At 37.3% G+C, this 20,530-nt stretch overlaps 1 protein-coding gene across 1 annotated transcript; it reads right to left on the bottom strand.

The window, feature by feature from the left end:
- Window positions 1-1,646: 1,646 nt before the first annotated feature.
- Window positions 1,647-14,884, bottom strand: LOC141287581 (extracellular matrix protein 2). Its single transcript, XM_073819743.1, has 10 exons — window positions 14,665-14,884; window positions 13,330-13,461; window positions 12,737-12,900; window positions 10,604-11,141; window positions 8,287-8,402; window positions 7,556-7,688; window positions 4,747-4,904; window positions 4,414-4,553; window positions 2,497-2,823; window positions 1,647-2,418 (listed from the first exon to the last, which is right to left on the bottom strand). Exons 1-10 carry the CDS (start codon window positions 14,816-14,818, stop codon window positions 2,238-2,240), a joined length of 2,043 nt encoding a protein of 680 aa, XP_073675844.1. The 5' UTR covers window positions 14,819-14,884; the 3' UTR covers window positions 1,647-2,237.
- Window positions 14,885-20,530: the final 5,646 nt, after the last annotated feature.

Below are 20,530 nucleotides of genomic sequence, written 5' to 3'. Positions count from 1 at the left end.
TAGATAGACAGACAGACAGACAGATGGACAAAGTAGAGACAGACAGACAGACAGACAGACGGACGGACGGACGGACGGACGGACAGACAGACAGATGGATGGATGGATGGATGAACGGACGGATGGAGACAGACAGACAGACAGACAGACAGACAGACGGATGGATGGATGAACGGACGGATGGAGACAGACAGACAGACAGACAGACAGACAGACAGACAGACAAAGTAGACAGACAGACAGACAGACAGACAGACAGACAGACAGACAGACAGACAGACAGACAGACAGACAGAGAGACAGACAGACAGACAGACAGACAGATAGATAGATAGATAGATAGATAGATAGATAGATAGATAGATAGATAGATAGATAGATAGATACGGACGGACGGACGGACAGACAGACAGACAGATGGATGGATGGATGGATGAACGGACGGATGGAGACAGACAGACAGACAGACGGATGGATGGATGAACGGACGGATGGAGACAGACAGACAGACAGACAGACAGACAGACAGACAGACAGACAGACAAAGTAGACAGACAGACAGACAGACAGACAGACAGACAGACAGACAGACAGACAGACAGATAGATAGATAGATAGATAGATAGATAGATAGATAGATAGATAGATAGACAGACAGACAGACAGATAGACAGATAGACAGATTGATAGATTTACATGGATGTGTCTGTATGACATGTTAAGGTCCACAATGAATACATGTTACCACCAACTTCCAGGTTTTCCCACTAAGACCGATGTTACTCAGGGATATGCTCTTTTAATATAAGGAAGTTTTTCTTCATGGTTTAGGACATGGCCCACGCCCTGGAAATGAAGAGCAGTCGCAGAAATATATACATCAACAGAGAATCAATGTAGGAACGGCCCAAAGAAAATAAATCTGGGACAGAGGCCTGCTGTGAAGTAGAAAAAGAAGCACTTGTGGCAGTGAGTTACCACTTTAAGAGAGTTTCTCCGGACAGAAATAGAGCAAGCAGAGAGTGCCACTGCCCACTGTGCTAGTCTACAGTGTCATAATACAAAATGTTGAATGTGCAACTTAGCACTGGGTTGATGACTCTTTGCTGTCTGCATCTGCTAGATAGAACAAAACAATATTAAATTATATTTTTCTCTGCCAATATAAGAAGCCAAAGAATCAATTAAGTAGGGTTGTCAATATATTAAAAGAAATTAAAAAAATTTAAGGGACAAAGCAAACATTTGTCAATTATTTTCGGCTTGGTTGTTAAAAAAATAATATATGTTAATATAATCAATTAATTAATTAATTAATAAAGGAGTGAGAGTTCAGCATTAAATGTAATTTAACTATATACTTAAACATATATTTTTATTATATACATATGTTATTTATATTATACACACATAAACAATATATATACACATATATACTAAAATATAAATAATATATATAGTTAATTTTACATTATTTTAGGATTTACGTTTACTGACGCCCCCTAGTGGGCTAAGATACTAAATAATACTGAAAACTCCCTGAACAAATACATCAGAAAACCAGTGCACAATTTCCACCAGAGATGTGCTTATAATATTAATAATAAAAATTAACTTTTTTTTTTTTTTTTTTGACTCCAGACGAATTGTGTCACCTCTCAACTTTATTGTAGTTTGTGACAGAGAGAATACAAAAGCACAGACAATACACAGTATCACAAAACTGAATATAAAAATCAAAACCTTTGCTACTAAAAATTGTTACAATGGTATTAAAATAAAAAAAATGTGATGCACTGCAGCTTATTCAAAAAATAAATAATATAAAGCTGGTGTATTAAAATCACTTTGCATATACTTTGAAAAAAAAAGAGGAATCCTTGCAATGCAAATATTGCAAATTGTAGACATACAAGTATAAAACAAACCAAGACAGACATACACAAAAATATGAAGCCTACTGCTACAGGAAAGTAAATCTGTGCAAATCTGTTAAAGCATAAACACATCCGATGATAATGTCAAACAGCAAATGTCTGCAGTAGTTTTTAGTTGCAGTAAAGAACAAAAAAGCATGTGCATGTGTGGCCCCAATGAGAGAAGACAGTCAGAACACAACTAAAACACAACTTACACAAAATGAAAGGCCTCTGGTGTGAAAAGGGTGCTGCATCTTTATCTTCATTTCACTTACATCTCTACATTATGCCTACAGCATACAGCCCCAAAAATCGCTTTCATTTCTGGTGTTCTTCATATCTCTGGGGTCGCAGAAGGACGCTCTGATAGGTTTTGATGCAGGAGAAGGCTGTTGGCGGAATGAGGCGACGGTCGATCAGGTTGTACTCCAGGTGAACAGACAACAGCATGGAGTCCTCACGGGCCGTAGTGTCACACAACGAGTTCATAGTGATGTAGCTATAGGGAGAAGATCAGGTTAAAACAGACAGACTGACAGACAGACAGACAGACAGGCAAAAAGATAGATTGACTAACCTGATGTAGTTGTGGTTCAGTCGCAGGTGCTGCAGGTTCTTCAACTGTAGAATGCCTCGTGGGATTGATCTGAGCTGATTATGGTCCAACAGAATTTCAGTCAGTGAGTTGTACAGGCCTAGGAAGGACACTTCATTGATCCCATCTTCACGCAGACGATTGTACGACAGCTGCAGGGAGTCCAGACCGGGTCGCAGGTGGCCGAACACATAGCCAGGGATGCGCTCAATTTGGTTGTGATGCAAGATTAGCTGCCGCAGACCAGCTGGCAGGAATGAGGGAACGTGAACCAGCTTATTGTGGGAAAGGTCCAAATACTCCAATTTTCTGTGGATAATGAAATTTTTAAAGATGGTTCCAGATAGTTTTGAAATGCTTTATTATATTTGAAATAATTAATTTTCTACGATTTAACTACATAGCTGCAAACAGCGATTACCAGGGTTCAAGTGGTTTAAGGAATTTAAGCACATAAGAAAAAAGACATCTCATATTATTCAGCAAGCCTGTAACCACATAAATCAATGATTTAAAATAGCATTTTTGGCAAATACAAGTATTTTGCAATAGAATATGATGTTTCATAACTTTTAGAACTATTATAGTGCTAGCTGTGGTCTGATCTCCCTAAAACTTCGCACGCTTGTTTAAAATTACCTGTCGCATGTACTCACCAGGTTTTGTGAAGTTTTGAGTTTTCATTTAGGATTTATAGGCTTTATAGGCCCCTTTTCTAAACGACCCTCCTATAGTTTCCCAAAGGGAAAACTGCAACATTTATTTGACAATTATTGACCTAGAGCATTGTACTGCAGTGTTTTTTTTTTTTAGATTGAGCAAAAAACCTAGGACTCAATCATTTAACAAACGGTTCGATTGACAGCAGTGGTTCTAGAGAACCTCTAGTGGAGAACCTCCACCTAGTGGCCAATTTCTTTCACATTTCCCACAGACATTTAGGGTTGTGAATTAAACAGGCCCACAGAGTTTCGTTCCGATCGACCTCTGTTAACCTTGTCTAATAGGTACTCAAACAAACTTCATTGGCCTATGGTGGCCATGTTTTTTGAGATACGCAAATGTCCTTATATCCACTTGTGGCACTTGGACCAAGACCATGCGTACCCATGTCAACAGGACAAACGGTTGCGTAGTTATGGATGTTTTTATGTTTTTCCTTCTTATAGTTCCACCAAGTGGCCAAGCTCCACGACCTTCTTCGTGTGACCTAAGATTTACATACGTGTTGTGAGTTGTGAAGATATCCCATTCTGTTCAAAAGTTGCAGCCATTGTACTAAAGGCAGCCCTGACCCTTTCTAACGTTTAGCATCCCTTTGCGATGGAGAGTCGAAAGTTCAACATTTTTTTAATAATTATTGATAATCACTCTTCAGAGAATCTTCCTGCACTGGTTTGGTTCTGTTCAGGTGAAAAAACCTAGGACTAGTTCGCAAAAGTTTCGAAAGTTTTGAAAAATGATGAATTTGAGGCGTGTGTTTTGTCTGGTGTGAGCCAAGGATTCCAATGGCATAAGACATTTGAACCTGTGACGAACGGGTTTGGAGTTATAAGCTAAACTTTTGAACAGGGTCATTTTTAAAAATTAACCATTATTATTCTCTTGTGGACTATATGTAAACATCTTTTATGTTAAATATCTTATTCAGGTCAGTACTAAATACATTTTTTTGCATGATCCCTCTTATTTTGGTAAGTAGTTAACATTTTGCAGATCCTGCAAGGTGTATGTAAATTTATGACCACAACTGCATGTACTTTAATTTGGTACTATAGACGTCATTCTAGGCTAGGCTTAAAATGTGATTATTAGTTTTTGTACAATATAACAGTATCCATCATATGAATTAATTGTCCACAAGATGGCACCAAAGAGCAGAGAAAGATGTAAACTCACAGCAAGTGTATCCATGCTCTTGGATGAATGCGGTCCTCTCGGATTCGGTTATGGCTGAGGTTCAGGACTCTCAGGTTTGTGGTCTTGTTGAGGAGCCCTGAATGCACCACCTCTATTTTGTTGTCAGACAAGTGCAGCTCCTGAACAATTTACAAATCAACAACACTCCATTATCTACTACACGTAAATTCTGCGCTGTATAAAACCCCAATGCTAAGTCACTTAGAAATGTCACCAAATTAAATCTAGTACTTGTTTTTTTTTTTTTTTCAGAATGTATATAGTATGTATGTACTGCAATTTTGGGCTTCCAAGACACAAAATGTGACTGACCTGTACAGAAGCAGGCAGACCAGAGGGAATAGCCCTGAACTTATTGTCATCCAGCCTGAGGTAAATCAGCTTCCTGAGAGGCTTGAAGGCCAGAGGAGAGACATTTCCATCGTGGAAATAATTATCTTCTAACTCCAGTGTCAGCAGCTGGGACAGACCTGAGGCAAAAATAACATGTGTTTACACAAAATATAGCATTTATTCTTAGTTTGTCTAGTGCAGGGGTCCCCAAACTTTTTTCTGAGCGGGCCACATAATTTTCTTTTGTTTAATGGGGGGCCGGGTCGGTTTATAAAAGAAAATTCCATGGGCTGGACTGACTACTACTACTACTACTACTAAGACTACTACTACTATTATTATTATTAATTTTATTATGATTTACCTGTATTTATTATACTTTTTAATGCTAGAATAGTTTATTATTTTTTTATGCACCAGACAGACAAATGATCATTTCTTTTCAAAAGATATACAGGTGCTTCTCAGTAAATTAGAATGTCATGGAAAAGTTCATTTATTTCAGTAATTCAACTCAAATTGTGAAACTTGTGTGTTAAATAAATTGAATGCACGCAGATTGAAGTAGTTTAAGTCTTTGGTTCTTTTAATTGTGATGATTTGGCTCACATTTAACAAAAACCCACCAATTCGCCATCTCAACAAATTAGAATATAATGACATGCCAATCAGCTAATCATCTCAAAACACCTGAGCCGTCAAAATGGTCCCTCAGTTTGGTTCACTAGGCTACACAATCATGGGGAAGACTGCTCTGACAGTTGTCCAGAAGACAATCATTGACACCCTTCACAGGTAGGGTAAGCCACAAACATTGATTGCCAAAGAAGCTGGCTGTTCACAGAGTGCAGCATCCAAGCATGTTAACAGAATGTTGAGTGGAAGAAAAAAAGTGTGGAAGAAAAAGATGCACAACCAACCGAGAGAGCCGCAGCCTTGACAGGCTTGTCAAGCAAAACTGATTCAAGAATTTGGGTGAACTGCAAAAGGAATGGACTGAGGCTAGGGTCAAGGCATCAAGAGCCACCAGACACAGACATGTCAAGGAATTTGGCTGCAGCCACAATTCCTCTTGTTAAGCCACTCCTGAACCACAGACAACATCAGAGGCTCTGGACTAAGGAGAAGAAGAAATGGACTGTTGCCCAGTGGTCCAAAGTCCTCTTTTCAGATGAGAGCAAGTTTTGTATTTTATTTGGAAATCAAGGTCCTAGAGTCTGGAGGAAGGGTGGAGAAGCTTATAGCTCAAGTTGCTTGAAGTCCAGTCTTAAATTTCCACAGTCTGTGATGATTTGGGGTGCAATGTCATCTGCTGGTGTTCGTCCACTGTGTTTTTTGAATCACGTCAAATTCCGCCTTCAGCATTTTCTGGTTCTCAGCTGAAAAACTTTGGGTAACTGTGAGATGAGTGAAGTCTTGCTTTTGCACCTGTCCCGCAAGCAGTGCTAGTTTCACCTCAAATGCTATTGAGTCATTTTGTCATCGCTCTGAATTTTCTAGCTGGCTCGCGCATCACCTGTTCGATCGCGATGACACATTATGTTGAATGTACCATTCTGTTGGTGAATTCAACAAATAATTAGGCTATGTTAATAACTAAGGGAAATTTTAGTTTGAAAGCCAACCTTTATTATCAAATACTGACATGATAAAAGTAAAACATATTTAAAATTACATTTTCAAAATATGTCTCTGGCATTGTTCAGAGGGCCAGTCCAAATGTGGGGGCGGGCCGCATTCGGCCCCCGGGCCCGTTTGGGGACCCCTGGTCTAGTGTTTGGAAGTTTAATAGAGTTTTCAGTTGTTTCATTTACACTTAAAGGAGTAATTCACTTCCAGAAGAAACTTTCTTCAGTCATAAAGACATATGTTTTTTTGAGGAAAACATTTCAGGATTTCTCTCCAAATAGTGGACCTCAATTGTGAGGTTGAACTTCCAAAATGCAGTTAAAATTCAGCTTCAAAGGCCTCTAAAAGATCCCAGCCAAGAAAGAAGGGTCTTATCTAGCAAAACATTTTTTAAAAAACAAATTACAATTTATAAACTTTTTAACCTAAAAAGCTCGTCTTGTCTAGCTCAGCGTGAACTATGTATTCTGGTTCATGACAGTTAGGGTATGTTGAAAAACTCATCTCGTTTTCTCCTCCAACTTCAGAATCGTCCTTCAAAAAAAGTCCATTATATGGAGAGAAATCCTGAAATGTTTTGCTCAAAAAACTAGTTCTTTACGACTGAAAAAAGAAAGACATGAACATCTTGGATGACAAGGGAGTGATTATATTATCTGTAAATTTTTGTTCTGGAAGTGAACTACTCCTTTAAGAACATTGCTGTTGGTAAGATTTTTAAATGTTTTTGTATCTTTTATTGATACTGGAACAACATTACCATCCAAAAACATAGACCTAACCCCACCCCTACCCATAATTTATCCCTAAAATCAGAGAGAAATACTAGCTGAGAAAATGTAGAAGCACCTAAACCTGATTGTAAAACCTAATTTCCCATAAACATTTCCCTAAAATTTGATTGGCTACTTGGAATACTGTTCCAGGATCAATAAGGATGTTGATCCAGGAACATGTTGTACTTAGTGAAATCATGTTCAAAAGGGGGCCTATAGTTAATGTACCATAAATGACTGAGCATTAAGCATCAACTGAGTAGCAAGTAGACAAAAAGTAATTTTAAAATGCCCAGATTAACCTCTAACGTGAAAAACAGATCTTTTACTGGACCAGAGTGTTAAATAGTGAGTTCATACGGACACCGTGGTTGTGAGTTTACCCTTAAAGCTGTGGGGAGTGAGACCGCTGAGCTTATTATCGTTGATCTTCAGCTCCGCCAGCGAGGGAGGGAGAGCCGGCACTTTAGTCAAGTTGTTTCCATCAAGGTTCAACCTTCTGAGCTTCGTCAAGTTCTGCAACAGGACGAGAAGATACTCATGACACTGTCAAAGTCAGACTGGAAATATTTCAAAGCTTGCTGCAAGTCACAGAAGCAGAAGTTACACAAGACAGATATTCAGAGTTCATCTGGCACGAGAAACAGACATTTACACACCATGCTACTGAGCACAGGTAAACACAGAGGTAAATGTGAAAAAAACACTATTTTGCTTTGTGTCATACATATGTGTCATCTTTAAATCCTGTGCTTGGCGCCCAGTAGATATGACACACAGGTGAGAAAAGGTAAAAAATGATTGTGTTTCTTTTTAGGGGGTAATATCTATTGACTGATAATTCCTATGTTCACTGCAACATCCTGGTGAGAATTGTCTCGGTGATGTCAGACCCGAGATCTTGTGAAAAAACACGTCAGCTACTTGCTAAATATCAAGCTTGCACTGTGCCGCACCATAAGGCCTGATAACTCACCATTGAAACAGATAGCAGATCACAAAGCAGTCTGCATTTTTGCAGATCCACATTAATCGGACCATTATCAGAGTCCAAAGAATTGCTATGCACAAATGGAATGTGAAAACAAACACAGGGGGTTATGTGTCATCTTACCCGAAACACATCCGGTCCCAAAGAAAAATCATCCAGCTTGTTCTTGCTGAGGTCCAGCCACTCCAGGTTGGGAAGACCTGCTAGAGCATGCGATGGGATCTTGCTGATTTTGTTATCTGCAAAATACCAGGAAGACGAGAGCAATTTTTCACCTCTTTCTGGATCACGGTAAGCTCTGTTTACACTTCTCACATTTCAGTGCCAGCACTTGCACTGCCACATATAGAAAATCATCTGATGGACAAACAATAGGACACTGCCAGATTATGTTGGAACACAGTAAAGACATGCAAGAACATCTGTCAAACTCTAATAAAACATACTCCTATTTTCAGACTCTAAACCCCCTCTTAAAGGGATAGTTCACCCAAACATTCTGTCATTAATTACTCATTCGCATGTCGCTCTAAACCCATAAGACCTTCATCATCTTCAGAAGACAAATTAAGATATTTTTGATGAAATCTGAGAGCTTTTTTTCCCTGCATAGACAGCAACACAACTGCCATGTTCAAGGCCCAGAAAGGTAATAAGGAATCATTAAAATAGTCCATGTGACATCAGTGGTTCAACTGTAATGTTATAAAGCTACGAGAATACTAGAAAATAAAAATGTATTTTAATGTTTTTGAATAAAGGCTTTCATGCTAACCAAGGCTGCATTTATTTGATCAAAAATAAATATTTTTTTACTATCATTGAAAGCATTTTTAGTAAATTTGGTGAAACACACCCAAAACTTGTGAACGGTACTGTATATTATGGAAGCCAGTTTTCGCCAATTAACAAAAACATAAAAAAAGGTTATTGTGACTTTTTATCTCACAATTCTGACTTTTTTTCTTCTAATTGCATGATATAAACTCACACTTGCATCCGAGTTATAAAGTCAGAATTGCGTGATCTCGCAATTGCGAGAAATAGTCAGAATTGCAAGATGAAAAATTGTGACTTTTTTTTCTCACAAAATGTGTTTGTATCTTGCAATTCTGACTTTTTTTGACTTAACTTGTAATTGATTGTTATAAAGTCAGAATTGTGATATATAAACTCGCAATTCACAATTGCGACATACACTCTTAAAAATAAAGGTGCTTTAAAAGGTTCTTAACAGCGATGCCATAGAAGAACCATTTTTGGTTCCACAAAGAACCATTCAGTCAAAGGTTATTTAAAGTAGCATCTCTTTTTTACTTTTTTATAATATGAAGAACCTTCTTTCGCCACAAAGAACCTTTTATTAAACAGAAAGATTCTTCAGATATTAAAGGTTTTTTATGGAACCATTTAGACAAAAAAGGTCCTCTATGGCATCGTGAAGCACCTTTATTTTTAAGATTGTATAAACTCGCAATTCTGAGAAAAAAGTCAGAATTGTAAGTTTATATCTTGCAATTCTGACTCATTAGAATTGTGAGTTAATACCTTGCAATACTGTCTTTATTTTTCAGAATTGCAACTTTATTTCTCTGAATTTTAAGTTTGTCTCGCAATTCTGCCTTTATAACTCGCAATTTAGATTTTAAATGATGCAATTCTAAGAAAAAAGACAGATTTGTGAGTTTATATCTTGCAATTCTTACTTATTTCTTAGAATTGTGAGTTTATATCTTGCAATTCTGATTTATTTCTCACAATTGGGAGTTTATATTTCACAATTCTGACTTAATAACTTAGTTTCGTGTTCTAAAGTCACAATTTTGAGATACAACCTTGCAATTCTGAGAAAAAAAGTCAGAATTGACAGAATTTAGTTTATATCTCGCAGTTCTGACTTTATCTCTCAGAATTGCAAGTTTTCTCTCGCAATTTTGACTTTATAACTCGCTATTTAAAGTTTATATTAAGAGAAAAGTCTGATGTGTGAGTTTATATTCTGACTTATTTCTTAGAATTGTGAGATAATATCTTGCAATTATGACTTATTTCTCAGAATTGCAAATTCATTTCTAAGAATTCTGACTTTTTATAAACTCTATTTAGTTTATATCATGCGCTTCTGAGAAAAATACTGATGTGCGAGTTTATATCTTGCAATTCTGACTTATTTCTCAGAATTCTTCACCATTCTGACTTTATAATTTGCAATTGCAAGTTTATATCTCAATATTGCAAGTTTATGTCTTGCAATTCTGAGAGAAACATATACATATCTATCTACATAGCTACATATATTATCTCACACAATTGTTTTTCTAAATTTATTGTCATATTGATGTTCAGATATTTTTATTTTAAAAAGAGACAAAAAGTATGAAAATGATGTTTATAGTGTATAATTACTCCTCGTGAGCAAGGTGAACTGCTCTCACCTCACCTGCTAGAAAGAGACTCCTGACCCCGGCATCTTTGATGATGGGGATTTGTGTAAGGCGAGTGTTTCCACAAGCGATAAGAGACTCTGCAAGCAGGCAGCCTGCTGGGAGGGACTCCATATGAACAGAGGTGCGGACGACTGGACGGCCAATACCTCTATCCACCATTCGCCCACTGGGGGCTGGCAGTGGCCTTCCAGTGGGCAGGATCACAGATTTTCTTGTAGGAAGAGCAAAGGCTGGTTGTGCTCGTGGTACGGCCGGTTTGAGTGTGGGAGGCATTACTCGTCTTTCGACTGCTACAGGGCGAACAGCAGATCTTAACATGGGAATGCTGCGGCTATCATCGTCATCATCATCGCTGTCACTGTCATTCTCCAGATAGTCGTCATCATCGTGGTCATCATGATCAAAATGGACTGGTTTCATAAACTGAGGTTCTGTGGGTATTACAGGGGTCTTAGGCGGTTTTACAGGATCCAAACTCACAATCACCTTCGGGTTTTTCTTCACTTGTTTCTTAGGGACATTTGAGGGTGGCTGAAGAGAAAAAACAAATGTTTAAGAACAAAAGCTAGCCTAAAGTGCTATTCTTAGCTGATCTGGTTTACTGGTTCTTCATTGGCATTGATGATTCCATTAGGAACCATTAACATCTATAGAATCTTTCCATTGCATAAAAGGTTCTTTAGATTATAAATATGTTCTTATGAGAAAAAATGGTTCTTTTAAGAACTGTGCACTGAAAGGTTAATTGAGGAACCAAAAGGGTTCTTCAATGACATTTTTCAGAGTGAAGAGGTGGTTTTGGATACTTTTCAACTGGCAATGGAAGACCGACTAGTCAACCAGGTAAACCACCTAAACACAAGCACAGCCAGACCAAAAGAGCAAACAGACCACCCTAGACCAGTTAAAACCATCAAATACAGTTGAAGTTAAAAGTTTACATACACCTTGTAGAATCTGCAAAATGTTAATTATTTTACTAAAATAAGAGGGATCGTACAAAATGCATGTTACATTTTATTTAGCACTGACTTGAATAAGATATTTTACATAAAAGATAGAAAAAGAAAATAATAGTTGAATTTATGAAAATTACCCTATTCAAAAGTTTACATACACTTAATTCTTAATACAGTTTTTTTGGTTTGTTTAGTGATAGGTGTTTATGAGTTCCTTGTTTGTCCTGAACAGTTAAACTACCCCGCCGTTCTTCAGAAAAATCCTTCAGGTCAAAAACGTTCTTTGGTTTTCTAGCATTTCTGTTTTCCAACCCTTTCCAACAATGACTGTATGATTTTGAGATTCATCTTTTCACACTGAGGACAACTGAGAGACTCATATGCAACTATTACAGAAGGTTCAAACGCTAACTGATACTCCAGAAGGAAAAATTATGCATTTAACAGAATGGAGATGTGTATATTTTTCTTACTTTGCCTAAATATCATATATTTTCATTTAGTACTGCCTTCAGAAGCTACAGAAGATACTTAAATGTTTCCCAGAAGGCAAGATAAGTTAAATTTACCCTGAACTTCAAATTCAAAAAGTTTTCAACCCCGGTTCTTAATACATTGTGTTTACTTCTGAAGCATCAGTGAGCATTTGAACCTTCTGTAATAGTTGCATATGAGTCTCTCAGTTGTCCTCAGTGTGAAAAGATGGATCTCAAAATCATACAGTCATTGTTGGAAAGGCTAAATGCTGAAAAACCGAAGAATTTGTGGGACCTGAAAGATTTTTCTTAAGAACAAGGACGAACAAGGGACTCATGAACAACTCACTAAAAAAAAATCACAGCTGTGGATCATTCAGGTAACAACACAGTATTAAAAATCAAGCGTATGTAAACTTTTGAACAAGGTAATTTTTATAAATTCAACTATTATTTTCTCTTGTGGACAATATGTAAACGTCTTTTATGAGAAATATCTTATTCAGGCATTCAGTATTAAATAAAAAAATAACATGCATTTTGTATTATCACTCTTATTTTGGTAAAATAATTAACATTTTGCAGATTCTACAAGGTGTATGTAAACTTTTGACTTCAACTGTACATCTCTAAAGGTAAATAAGTACAATAATAAAGGAAAAAATTCTTATTCTCATTCACATCTACATACTTCTTTTGCTGGGGTGACCACCTTCTTGTTCTTCTTTGGTTTCACCTCCAGAACCTCTGTTCCTGCAGGTGGCTTTCCATTTCCTGCCAGTCTGTTTTTCGAGCTTGTTTTCCCAACAGATGTTGGATTGAGCTTACTGGCCACAGCCTTCAAGGTGGGTGAAGCTAGACATGGTGTGGCAAACAGAAAATCAGTACCCACCACCAAGCATCCCACTCCCTGATGGCACCTTTCCCGGCACTGCATTGCACCACACTAAGAGCCAATATTTTACATAATTCCCAGCCTGCATCACCACAGGGATGCCCATTACTCTTACTACAAATCGCTAATCCAATTACCATTTCAATGTAAACTCCAAAAGAACAATCAAGGATGAATGAAACATGCACTAGGCCTATTGTTTAAAAGTGTGGGGTCAGTGAGATTAAATTAATATTTTTATTCAGAAAGAACACATTAAATTGTTTAAATGTGACAGTTAAGACATTTATGTTATAAAATATTTCTATTTGAAATACAAAATATGTCTAATTTAAATAATTCTATTCATCAAAGAATCTTGCTGGGAGAGAAAGAAGCGGTTCCCAAACCTCTGGCCAGGTAGGGGAGGATTCGGCAGCTCATGACTCCATCTTTACACCGGCACACAGTGGTAAGCTCCCGAGCCCAGACAGGCCCCTCAAACAGAAAAAACCCATTCTCCAAACACTGGCTGGAATCCCCTGGCATGCATCCACACACACAGAATTTCAGAATTCAGCACTCAGTGACTCCAACAAGTAATTGGACACTTAATCCACACTTAAAACACAAGATAAAAAGTATAATATAATATATTATAATGTTTTAATATTTTTCCTTCAAGTTTACAATGGTGTAAAAGCAACAAAAAAAATGTTTTGCTTGAAATGTGTTTGTGTTCAGTCTAATAAATGCTACTTGGTTTAATGTTTTATGTAATGCAGGGACATTCACACTTTCATCTTAGCTCATCATAATTTAGTGTAAACACTTATTTGTAATTAATAAAACTACACAATGAATAATACATAATTACTTACTACTACATATATATTTATGCATATACTTGATCAAAATACAGAAAATATTGTGGAATATTATTACAGTTTAAAATAATGTTTTTCAATTTTAATATATTTTAAAATATCATTTATTTCTGTGATGCAAAGCTGAATTTTCTGCATCATTCCTCCAGTCTTCAGTGTCACATAATCCTTCAGAAATCATTCTAATATGCAGATTTATTACTTTTGTTATGAATGTTGGAAACTTAAATTTCTTTTTTTTGGAACCTGTGATAATTTTTTTCAAGATTCTTTGAGGAATAAAAACTTTAAAAGAACAGCATTTATTCAAAATAGATTTTTTTTCTAACAATAAAAGTTTTTGCTACCAATCTTTAATTAATTTACATCCTTGGTAAATAAAAGTGTTAATTTCTTTCAAAAAAAAAAAAAAAAGAAACTTTAACTTTAAAAAAATCTTGAAAAAGTATCACAGGTTCCCACAAAATATTAAGTGGCACAACTAAATCAGCATATTACAATGATTTCTGAAGAATCCTGTGACAATGAAGACTGGAGTAATGATGCTGAAAATTGAGATTTGCATCACAGGAATAAATTACATTTTTAAATAAATTCACATAGAAAACATTTATTTTACATTTACTGTTTTTTTTTGTTTTTTTTGTTAAAATAAATGCAGCCTTGATGAGCATAAGAAGCTTCTTAAAAAAAAACTAAAAAATCTTACTAACCCCAAACTTTTGAACAGCAGTGTTATACACACACACTTTTAAAATGTCTTAAATAATCACAAAAAAGAGAAAAAATCACAATATTAGAAAACCATATCTTCTCTTATTTTTTTTTAGCATAAAAAATGCCACAAGCATTGCTCACCTGGCTCAAAAAGCTTTTCATACTCAGTTGCATCCTCAGTGAATAGGAATTGTCTAGAGCTCTTCTGTTTCTCTTTTCTTCCCTTTTCTTTTTTTCCCTCAGCCGCTAAAAGCGCTAAACACAGGCACAAGCACAAAGCTAAAGGCTTGTACATTGTTAACGTATGCTGGAGACAGTTCAGGTATGATCTTTCTGAAACAGCTGTCTCAATGACTCTGAAGGGTGCACCTTCTGAAAGGCCAGTTATATTCTGCCTCTGGAAATCATGTTCAACCCATCACCCATCCCTCAGAAAAAAGAAAGAAAAAGAAATGCAAAGGTGAGAGCAGGGAGTGAGGGGGAAGAAATGGAACGGAAGCAGGGGAGTGAGAGGGAAAAAATAAAATCAAAACAGTTTCAACAAAGCGCCTCTTTCACTTGCCCTGAAGACCCACCAACCGCCTCTCCTTTCCCTCTCAACGAACGCCCATCGATCCGAAAGCCAAATAAACTATTAAAGCGTTCTCAAAGGGGAAAAAAACTTATCTTTGACACGATTTAATGTTCTGACGTCAATGGATGCGCTTCCAGTGTGTGGGATTTCAGATTTATGTGTTGATGAATAAAACATAGCTTTACGTCTCTCTTAAAATGCTCATTATTGTGCTTCACTGCTAGTGCAAGTTTGATGGAAGAGCAGAGAAAACATTGGTCTGTAGGGAGCCTGTTGATATGAAAGGTAGCTTTGTTTGTCCAAGGGCCAACGGCACCACGGTCCTGAGAAATTCTTCAAGTTCCATTGCCTTTTGCAACCTTGCTTGACCATGCGGCCTCTTTCTGTCCAGTGTGGCCATTTCACGGCATACGAAAGCTGTTGCTATGACAACCACTTCATTAAATAACATTACAGAGAATGTATGCCACTTTCTTTCTGAGTAGCTTTAATATTGACAAAATAAGAAACTGAACGCAGTATATTTTTTTTACAATTAACATTCTGCCTTGGTTCTAAGTTATTGAGGTTGTTGCTAGGATGACGCTTTAATAAGACAAGTCATTAAACTCAGCGGCTATCTTTGAAACGCCTCTCGGGCATGCAAGTGCATCTCCTATCTCTTTGAATGGGGACACATCAATTTCTCCAAAACTGTTTACTAACACCAAAGAAATTTGACAGCAACAGTCTCATGAAGCTTGTTTCTTATTTTCAAATACCATTAAAAAGCTTGTTTTTGATGCTAGACCAGCCAATGTGCATGCACAGTCATGAGAGCGAGTTTGCAAACGTTATTTGTTTCTATAAGAACCCGAGCTTCTAATGGCAGCTGCAGTGACTTTACTAATCAACAATTGGCTCTTTCATTAAGAAGGCGGAGCTTATTCGCCATATTGGGCTTGCAATTTCTCCTATTCATGGGTAATAGAAGTGCACAGTTGACAAAGCGACCGTTGAAAGCGGCCGCTGTCATCTTGCGTCATTTTGGGCCAGAGTCTGTGCAGTAGAGATTCATTTAGAACCCGAGTCTGCCAGGGAGAGATTCATTTAGAACCCGAGTCTGCCCAGTAGACATTCATATAGAACCCGAGTCTGCCCAGTAGACATTCATTTAGAACCCGAGTCTGCCCAGTAGACATTCATTTAGAACCCGAGTCTGCCCAGTAGAGATTCATTTAGAACCCGAGTCTGCCCAGTAGAGATTCATTTAGAACCCGAGTCTGCCCAGTAGAGATTCATTTAGAACCCGAGTCTGCCCAGTAGACATTCATTTAGAACCCGAGTCTGCCCAGTAGAGATTCATTTAGAACCCGAGTCTGCCCAGTAGAGATTCATTTAGAACCCGAGTCTGCCCAGTAGAGATTCATTTAGAACCCGAGTCTGCCCAGTAGAGATTCATTTAGAACCCGAGTCTGCCCAGTAGAGATTCATTTAGAACCCGAGTCTGCCCAGTAGAGATTCATTTAGAACCCGAGTCTGCGCAGTAGAGATTCATTTAGAACCCGAGTCTGCCCAGTAGAGATTCATTTAGAACCCGAGTCTGCCCAGTAGAGATTCATTTAGAACCCGAGTCTGCCCAGTAGAGATTCATTTAGAACCCGAGTCTGCCCAGTAGAGATTCATTTAGAACCCGAGTCTGCCCAGTAGAGATTCATTTAGAACCCGAGTCTGCCCAGTAGAGATTCATTTAGAACCCGAGTCTGCGCAGTAGAGATTCATTTAGAACCCGAGTCTGCGCAGTAGAGATTCATTTAGAACCCGAGTCTGCCCAGTAGACATTCATTTAGAACCCGAGTCTGCCCAGTAGACATTCATTTAGAACCCGAGTCTGCCCAGTAGAGATTCATTTAGAACCCGAGTCTGCCCAGTAGAGATTCATTTAGAACCCGAGTCTACACAGTAGTGGCCTTTAGGTGGAGCCTTTGGTATCAAAGTCCCACCCAAACTCCCACAAACCCAGTTGCAAGATGACACCACATCTCCCGTTTTTATAGCATCAAATAACTACCTAAAAGCAAACTTATTCAAAAAACAAACACTTGAACATGAATCAGCATGATTAGAACCAAATAAAATGACGGAAACCGTCTTTGGGAAAAAAATATTTGAAGTGTAATTTAATTGTTTAGGTGGTTTTACGTCCCATTAGATTACATGAAGAGGGCTGGGTTCATGACCTTTATTGGGAACAGCCACCTGTCTATTTCCACATCGCACTGCACCACTTGCATTCAGTGTAGACAGCATCACAGATTATAATGGGTTCTATAGTATTTTGTCACGTCACACTGTGCAGCTTGCATCCACAGGAGAGGTTTCAATCAATAAATGGCAATAAAAATTAACTGCCGTTTCTTATTTTAAAAAGTAACTCAGATATTTTCTTGTCAATTAAAAAGCAATGCGTTACTTTACTAGTTGCTAAGGGATAACTAGTAAAGGGATAGTGTACAAGTGCACCAAATCCTTCTCTGAGAATTAGAAGATGCTTTTCATCACATTATAATCAAATATATCTTTCCACCTGTAGTCCCTAATGGCTGGTTCAACATTGCAGAAAAGGTACCATGCCAAGAATCTTTTGACTAAAATATTTATTAGTTTTTAGTGATATTTACTGCTTTATTCTAATTCAATTTTTATTTAATTTTACGCAACAAACTCTGTTTAGTCTGTTTTTGAGAAGGGTAAAACTTTGGTGTTCAACACATTGTTTCAGAAATGCAAATAATTAAAGATTAAAAAAATTGAACTTCATTTGATTGTTTTTTTTAAGTTAACTTCAAGAAAAGAAATATGAATGTAAAATGAAATTTTTGATTATTAATTTTTAAAAGAGGTGAATTATCTTTAAAATTTTCACATGGGTTTGAATCAGATTCAGTCAGATGGTGCATCATAACCCCTGACTCGGGTCAAATGGGGAGCATGTTGGGAGTCCTATTTGCTAGCATGAGTCAAAAGAGCCAACTCCTATGTCTATATGATAGTCTATACAGTTGCGGAGATATAGGACTTGCTAAATGGTTGCTAGGGTACTCTGTTTGGCTGCCAGGAAGTGGCTTGGCAGCTGCCAATGATGATACTCCAAAGGCTGCTTGACAGTTTGAATGATATACTGAATCTGTATACAGTCCAGTGTTACCTCAATGGGACTTTTTCGCCCACTGTGCGAACTCTACTTATTAAGCTGCACTATTTGACGAAGTGGGTTTATAATAAAGATAATACATTAAATAACATAGTAAGACACACCAATTTGCAAGCAGCAAAACAAGCTGTTTTGTTCAACTAAAAATAGCTGGACACGGATGAGACCGGAAGCCAGACCCAAAAATGTACAAATGGCCCTGCCCACTCTTACCGGAAAAATAAGGTGAATAAGTCACATAAATATGGTAAACAGATAGAAATAGCCTAATTATGCAAATATTCCAAAATATTTCTAACAATCACAATAATAGGCTACAGATGACATATGCCTGTATTATTCTTTATCATGTAAATACCTTATTCAGAATATTCATTTCACATAAAATATTAATTTGTACTTTCAGGTGATTTTAAAGAAATATACGTTTGGATTGAGAATTAATATTTTTCACAGACTAACCTTAATAGATGTCTTATGTGTCAATTACTGTGTGTACAGGAATATTTCAATATTGCAATAAAGGCTTTTCCAAATTAATCAGTGCAAGAAAATGGCCAGCTAACACAACATTAGTACACAAGTGTAAGCTTGTTTTGAATATATAAAATGTGCTTGGTGCAAGCTGGGACAAATAAGCAATTTAGTTCTACTTAATTCTGTTTGCATCTCCTACACTCCAATTTATTATAGCCTTTCTTTGCTTTTGCCTCCCACACAGAAAATTATTAAGCAATTTGATGTAATACTCCCCCACTAGACATGCCCTGAGTTTCCTGTCTTTCATTCAAAAATAAAAACTCAGAAGACAAACAATCATTTTAAACAGGCAAACACGCCACCCACATCTTCCTGTCTTCGGGGTTTACCTCGTACACCTGCCTAGAGTCTGACCAAAATGCAGATTACACCAGATATAAATGTCTTAAACAAATAACACAGAAATCGTTTTAGCAACTTCCTTCTGTGGTCCGTTTTTGGAATGAGACTGTATATGAAGACGCTTCCAAAAATATGGCATGATATACAACTGAATTAAGCCAACCTCAGACAGCAAACAGTCTAGTGCGTCCATTTTCTTCATGACAACTTGAGAATCAGTGTATACTTTTCCTAGAATTCCCCATCCGTCCACACACGGCTGGAGCCAAGCCTGTCGAGAACATGATAAATCTACCGACTGTTTAGAGAATGTGACTGACTCTAGATAGATAGAATGACAACATGGTAGATAAACAGAACAATACAATGATAAAACAATAAATACACAGAAAGACAGACAGATAGAATGATAGAGAAATAGGTAGAATGACAGATTGACAGGATGAAAGATAAATTGATAGATAGAATGACAGATAGATAGTATGAAAGATAGAATGATAGATAAATATCAAACAATTAAACAATAGATCAATATAGAAAGATAGATAGACAGAACGACAGAGATAAAACAATACATAGAATGATAGATAGATCAAACGTCAGAATCATAGACAGAACAGAGATAAAACGCTAGATAGATAGAATGACAAACTGACAGAATGAAAGAATGAAAGAACAGTAGAACAATAGAACAACAGAATGATAGATAGATACATAGATAAAACGATAAAAAATAGACAGAACGACAGACATAGAATGACAGATTGACAGATTGAATGACAGAACAATAAAGCGATAGAACGATAGATAGAATTAAGCAGAATTCATAACGCATTTCAAAAAAGTTAAAAACTGATTTGCAATTTATTGAAATAAGTATTTGACCCCTTTGCAAAACATGACTTAGTAATTGGTGGCTAAACCCTTTTTGGCAATCACAGAGGTCAGACAAACTATCAGGTTTGCACACATCTCAGGATGGATTTTGTCCCACTCCCTTTTGCAGATCCTCTTCAAGACATTAAGCTGACGTTTGGCAACTCAAACCTTCAACTCCCTCCACAGAATCTCTATGGGATTAAGGTCTGGAGACTGGCAAGACCACTCCAGGACCTTAATGTGCTTCTTCTTGAGCCATTCCTTTGTTGCCTTGGCTGTGTGTTTTGGGTCATTGTCATGCTGGAATACACATCCACGACCCATTTTCAATGAGGGAAGGAGGTTCTCACTCAAGATTTGACGGTACATGCCCCCATTCATCGTGCCTTTGATGCTGTGCAGTTATCCTGTCCCGTTAGCAGAAAAACTCCCCCAAAGCATGATGTTTCCACCTCCATGTTTGACGGTGGGGATGGTGT

The sequence above is a fragment of the Garra rufa genome, chromosome 15, assembly GCF_049309525.1.
Source record: "Garra rufa chromosome 15, GarRuf1.0, whole genome shotgun sequence".
Taxonomy (NCBI): domain Eukaryota; kingdom Metazoa; phylum Chordata; class Actinopteri; order Cypriniformes; family Cyprinidae; genus Garra; species Garra rufa.
The sequence above is the reverse complement of the archived record's forward strand: the minus strand, read 5'-3'. Positions and strand labels throughout refer to the sequence as shown.